At 38.7% G+C, this 6,728-nt stretch overlaps 1 protein-coding gene across 1 annotated transcript in view; it reads left to right on the forward strand.

Moving 5' to 3' along the window:
- The window catches only part of PPP2R3A (protein phosphatase 2 regulatory subunit B''alpha), a 147,238-nt gene extending 143,857 nt beyond the window's left edge, over positions 1–3,381 (forward strand). Inside the window, 2 exon segments of the mRNA XM_017847707.1 lie at positions 2,988–3,094; positions 3,303–3,381. Of these exon segments, the coding sequence (XP_017703196.1) occupies positions 2,988–3,094; positions 3,303–3,381 (186 nt within the window).
- The last annotated feature ends 3,347 nt before the right edge of the window (positions 3,382–6,728 follow it).

The following is a 6,728-nucleotide window of genomic DNA, read 5'->3' on the forward strand; positions in this document are numbered from 1 at the left end:
ACCAGATTTGTTTATTTTATGTAGGCAAAATAACTCTAAGAGATCTGAAGAGGTGCAGAATGGCTCACATCTTCTACGACACTTTCTTTAATCTGGAGAAATACTTAGACCATGAACAGAGAGATCCCTTTGCGGTCCAGAAGGTACCAGTATAATTTTAACTTTTATTTGAGAGCTGCAGTATCAGGGGCTATGTGTGCTACATATTAAAATGGTCTCTGCATGCTGGAATTTCAGTAAAGAGGTAATATTTATAGCATTTCATTAAAGAGTAAAAAGAGACAATAAAGGACCTGTAGAGCACATGTCTCTCCACAGCTGATCGTCAGGTCTAGGTAACCTGCATCTGCCTAAGCACTTTCCACTGAGCAGACTCTATAGCTCATCTACTGATACACACACTGGAAACTAGTTACAAAAGAGTAGTTTTGAAAAAAAAAATTTTCCTTCTAACTTTTAAAAATGTATCAATAGGCACATCTGTATTAGAAACTATATTGGCCTTGATTCAGTTGTACCATTCATTTCCAGGATTCCATGGTAATTAGCTTTCCCTATCATGGTGAAAACTAAAGTTCTCCATGATAGAAAACCTTCAAATAATATAACGCTTTTTCACATGTTAATGATTGCTATACATGGCTATCAGTTTTGAATGCATTCTACATCTGAATAAAGATGAATACCCTTCCCCAGACACAAACCTGTGAACCCTCAGAAAACCCTATACATACTGTCCATGTTAAAAACAATGTCACCTTTTGTTCTTACCATTCCTCTAAGAAGTAAAAATGATGTTAAGAACAGACTGTTGCAGTTGTGTAACAATAAACTATAAGAAGCTTTTGCAGTCTTTTTTCGTCTACATGTTCCATGACTGTTTGAGTTATGGAATAGTAATAAGAATATGATCACCTTCTAAATAAGATAAATAAGAATTTATCGCCTTCCAGAAACAAATATTCTGCAGCTGATCTCAGCGTATCAAGTTGCGTTATTGCTGGTTTAAAGTCTGTTATATTTCATTGAATTTAACATGCTCCATAATTTTATATTTGTTTCTTTCTTTGTGTGTGTGTGTGTGTGCGCGCATGTGTGTGTGTGAGACGGAGTTTCACTCTTGTTGCCCAGGCTGGAGTGCAATGGTGTGATGTCAGCTCACCACAGCCTCCGCCTCCCGGATTCAAGTGATTCTCCTGCCTCAATCTCTCGAGTACTGGGATTACAGGCATGCACCACCACACCCAGCTAATTTTGAATCTTTAGTAGAGACAAGAGTTCTCCATATTGGTCAGGCTGGTCTCGAACTCCCCACCTTGGGTGATCTGCACACCTCAGCCTCCCAAAGTGCTGGGATTAAAGGCGTGAGCCGCTGCGCCCGGCCTATTATATTTCTCTAAGCAAAAACAAAACCCCAGACATTGCCATTTGTAAGCCTATAATGCATTGCAATTTCATAAATGTTAGAAAGATAGCTATGGGTCTTAAAATGAATTAAATATAGTAATTAATAGTGGTCATTGTTTAGGAACTTAACATTATTCTTGGCATAACTAACTGTAGACCCTAGGGCAATACTGACTCATGTTCAGCTTGGAAAGACATTTTATCTGAAACATAAAATTTCAAGAAAATTCACAAAAGTGTGTGGTCTTTTCCCTCTTTACTTATTTTCTGTGTGTTACCATTTTTACTCTAAAAATTTTACCTTTAAATTTTACTTTTCTTTATAAATGGTATAATTATTGATATTTGTTCTGATCTACAAAGAACATGATCAGTCAGAAAGTGCTTAATAAATTCTGGGCACTGCATTGAAGAGATACTGGATATTTGGAGATGGCAGAGATACAAGAGCAAAAGGTGTCAACCAAAGTATCTACATTAGAAAAAAGGAAGTGATACGGAGAGAAGGACTGTTTCCAGGAAGATATCACAGACAACATGGTATCTGAGTTGGCTTTTAAAGAACAAAAATTTGCCAGCGAATGGGGGCTTGGGGAAGGTACATTTCAGGCGGGCCTGTGGCAAAACACAAGTCACTCCAGGTGACTGCTGTGCAAAGTGCCAGAGGAGAGGGGACCAGAGAAGTGTCTCTGATTACAAGGCTAAAGAATCTAGACTTACCAGGTGCTATGGCTTGTGCTTGTAATCCCAGCTACTTAGGAAGCTAAGATAGGAGGATCACTTGAGGCCAGGGGTTCAAGACCAGCCTGGGCAACATAGTGAGACCCTGTGTCTACAAAAAAACTTTAAAATTAGCAGGGCATGGTGGCATGCCTGCAGTCTCAGCTACTTAGTAGGTGGAATGCCTGTAGTCTGAGCTACTCAGTAGGCTGAGGTAGGAGAATCACTTCAGCCCAGATTTTGAGGCTGGCAGTAAGCTCTTATTGTACCACTGCACTCCAGACTGGGCAACAGAGTGGGACCCTGTCTCTCTAAAAAAAAAAAGAGTTGGAATCAGCCAGGCATGGTGGCTCATGCCTGTAATCCCAGCACTTTGGGAGGCTGAGGCAGGCAGATCGCCTGAGGTCAGGAGTTCGAGACCAGCCTGGCCAACATGGCGAAACCCTGTCTCTACAAAATACAAAAATTAGCTGGACGTGGTGGCACTTGCCTGTAGTCCCAGCTACTTGGGAGCCTGAGGCCGATCTCCAGACATTGCTTGAACCCAGGAGACAGAGGCTGCAGTGAGCTGAGATCGTGCCACTGTACTCCAGCCTAGGTGACAGAATGAGATGCCATCTCAAAAAAAAAAAAAAAAAAAAAAAAAAAAAAATGGAATCTATACCTAAAAAACCTAGCTTCTAAACAGTTAAATTTTGCCATTTGAGGTGTAGAAAATTACCGTACGACCTCTTTTAAACCTGTTGAAATGAAACATTTCAGGTAGGATTTTTTCACAGTATACATTTGTGTGATGATCTATCTCCAATTCTTTGTCTTTGATTATTTTTGTTTCTTGTGGCTGTCTTCTTTCCAATCAGGATGTTGAGAACGAGGGGCCTGAGCCCTCAGACTGGGACCGGTTTGCTGCTGAGGAGTATGAGACTCTTGTTGCAGAGGAATCTGCCCAAGCACAATTCCAGGAAGGGTGAGTGAGTTTCCCTGTGTCTTATAGAACTTTTTAACAGGAATGCGCATGTCCAGAATATTCAAACCCCCTTACAAAATCCTTTTCTATTTTTTCCATTTTGAATAGCATAAAATGTGATTTAACCAACTTTAGTTAAATGATTACTTTTTCCAGCAATCTTCACTCATTTCCTGATAGTCTTCTCATGTCCATTTCCTTTAACAAGTCTCATCTTTTCACTGGAAACCAAGATCAGTGAACAATCAAACTACTATTTTGCTGATATTGATAAACCCTGTACATAAAGGAGGAGGCTAAAAGAACTAAAGCTGTGGCCGGGCACGGTGGCTCATGCCTGTAATCCCAGCACTTTGGGAGGCCAAGGCGGGCGGATAACCGGAGGTCGGGAGTTTGAAACCAGCCTGACCAACATGGAGAAACCCTGTCTCTACTAAAAATACAAAATATTAGCCAGGTGTGGTGGCACAAGCCTGTAATCCCAGCTACTTGGAAGGCTGAGGCAGGAGAATCGCTTTAACCTGGGAGGCATGCCATTGCACTCCAGCTTGGGCAACAAGAGCAAAACTCCGTCTCCAAAAAAAAATACTAAACTAAAGCTCCTTCAATAATAAAGATGATCATGTTTAGAACAAATTATTATACATGGTTTTGTGCAGGAAGTAACTTCTACATGTATTTCTACTAGTCAGAGCATAATTCCATAAAGGGACCATGTTAAGAAATTTAATTATCCAAGAATTTGACTCCTTGGATCATTTCAGCAGCTTTAAAATTCGCTGGTTTTTTCCATCATCTTCTAGTAACTCCTTCTGTAATTCTTCTAATTCTTCCTTATTAAGTCATAGCTTCTGTAAAGGCCTCAATTAATCTTTCTCACTAATGTAGTGTACTTTTTGAACAGGCACTATTCATATGATATAATATTCAAAGAAACAAAAGAAATAGTAAGAAGTTTCCTCCTACTCAGTTCTCCTCCCCAGAAGCAACAAGTGCCATCATGTTCTTGCTTACCCTTCCAAAGAGCCTCTCTCTCCATCTATCTAAGTATATATAGAAAGATAGATGAATTCTTTTTTTTTTTTTTTTTTTTTTTTTTATATATGCGATTAAAATTGGTTCTCCATGGTGCTCTTTTAGGTTCCCCCCCTAACGGAGGAAAACCGGGGAAGAGCAGGTTTAGAGGGATAAACAGAAACTGTCCAGCCCCACAGATAAAGTCAAATAGTCCTCAATATAGATTGTACTATCTTATACCTCTACCATTAAATATTAGCTTTTTTGAGGGTGCTGAACCAAGCCATCACCAAAGCACTTGCTTTCGTTGAGAGATTTCTTTAACCTGCTTAGCCACACTAGGATTTCATTTTTATGGCGATGACCTGGAAACCCTTAAAATCATTCATTGTGCACTCAGTATCTTAAGCCTGACTGCATGAGAATATAGAGAAATGGATTCACAAGCATGATTTAAAGGTTTTTTTGGCATTGAGCTTCCATACTAGGAATTACGGTTAGCGTACCAATCTTAAGAGGCAACATTGCTGCAGTTAAGAATATGTGTGGATTAGACAGGCGCAGTCACTCATGCCTGTAATCCCAGCACTTTGGGAGACTGAGGCAAAGAGATCGCTTGAGCCTAGGAGTTTGAGACCAGCCTGGGCAATGTGATGAAACCCTATCTCTACAAAAAATACAAAAATTAGCCTGGTGTAGTGGTGTGTGCCTGTAGTCCCAGCTACTCAGGAGGCTGAGGTGGGAGGATCACTTGAGCATGGGAGGCAGAGGCTGCAGTGAGCTGAGATTGCACAGCTGCACTCCAGCCTGGCAGACAGAGCTAGACCCTGACACACACACACACACACACACACACACCCCACCAAGTGTGGATGTTTATAATAGTGAAAATTTGGAGGCAATTTAGGTATCTAATGGGAAGATTAATAAAATTATACTGCATGTACCCAGTACAGTTCCATTAAGCATTAAAATCATTTTGTGGATGTGTACTTCTGGACTTTAATTAGGAAAAACTGGGGATGAGGAAGAAGACTATGAAAGATCAAGTAAAATGTAATAGAAAAGAACAAAAAAGTATCCAAAAGAAAATTAGGTATATGTAAGGAGAGCAAATGGGATCTTACTTATGTATTTTAGACAAAAGAATATATAAAATAGCAAAATATAGTAAAAGACAATAGAAAAGTGTTTTTGAAATAAAACCTGAATAGGAAAGGTCAGAAATCACGCCATATCCAGGAAATACTGATATTGAATAGTGATGGACCCGAGATTTGCATTGTGAATTTACTAGAACTCAAGGATGAATAAAGGTTTATCACTGGGTTTTTTTGTTTTTTTTTTCCAATTTTAAAAATGCAAGTCACCAGACAACTGGTTAAAAAAAAAAAATCAGCATGCCTCTATAAAATTGAATACTGAAAGACCATGAAACAGTGTTTGCAACTTCCTCACAGAAAGAAACTCTATATCCAAGAATTTTATACCAAGCCAAGATGGTATTCAAGCATAAAGACACAGATAGATATTGTCAAACATATGAGAACTAGAGATTATATAATACCCAGGAGCTCTTCCTTAAAAAGTACATAGTCTTAAAACCAAGAGACAAGCCAAAATAAAAGGCTCAGAAATGAGCAGCCATGGTAGAAAAGAAATAATAGTGAGCATTCAATCCATTTAAATGTAGAAATGAGGCTAAACAACTAAGGACATTAAAAGAGAGCAGAACATAATATTCCATAAAAAAAAATAGTGTAACTGAAGATGTAAAAAGGAGGAAGTGAATATATGTGTAAGTTTCATTAGCAGGGTCTCAACAGACGCTCTCAAAAGCTGATAATTTAGGGGTTTAAGAAAATTAAACTGTTACAAAACTAAAGCCAGACTAAATATTCTAATTAAATCAGAAAACATGTACACACAAAACAAAAACACAGACCATGCAGCATAAACTAAAGATGCCAGAACTTATGCAAATATTTCTAGAACATTGAATGTAAAAGGAATAAAGTCACTTACCAAAATAAAAAGATTCAATTATTGCATGACAACAAAGGTTGAATGTAAAATAATTAAAACCCCAAAAAACTATCTTGATAACATCAGATTTTTATTTTTTATTTTTTTTATTATACTTTAAGTTCTAGGGTACATGTGCACAACGTCAGGTTTGTTACATATGTATACATATGCCATGTTGGTGTGCTGCACCCATTAACTCATCATTTACATTAGATATATCTCCTAATGCTATCCCTCCCCTGTCCCCCAATCCCACAACAGGCCCCGGTGTGTGATGTTCCCCTTCGTGTGTCCAAGTGTTCTCATTGTTCAATTCCAACCTATGAGTGAGAACAAGCGGTGTTTGGTTTTCTGTTCTTGCAATATTTGCTGAGAATTATGGTTTCCAACTCCATCCACGTCCCTACAAAGGACATGAACTCATCCTGACTTTTTAATGATCACCATTCTAACTGGTGTGAGATGGTATCACATTGTGGTTTTGGTTTGCATTTCTCTGATGGTGAGTGGTGATGAGCATTTTTTCATGTGTCTGTTGGCTGTATGAATGTCTTCTTTTGAGAAGTGTCTGTTTATATCCTTTGTCCAC

The sequence above is a fragment of the Rhinopithecus bieti genome, unplaced genomic scaffold (genome assembly GCF_001698545.2).
Source record: "Rhinopithecus bieti isolate Rb0 unplaced genomic scaffold, ASM169854v2 scaffold_30032, whole genome shotgun sequence".
In the NCBI taxonomy this organism is placed as follows: domain Eukaryota; kingdom Metazoa; phylum Chordata; class Mammalia; order Primates; family Cercopithecidae; genus Rhinopithecus; species Rhinopithecus bieti.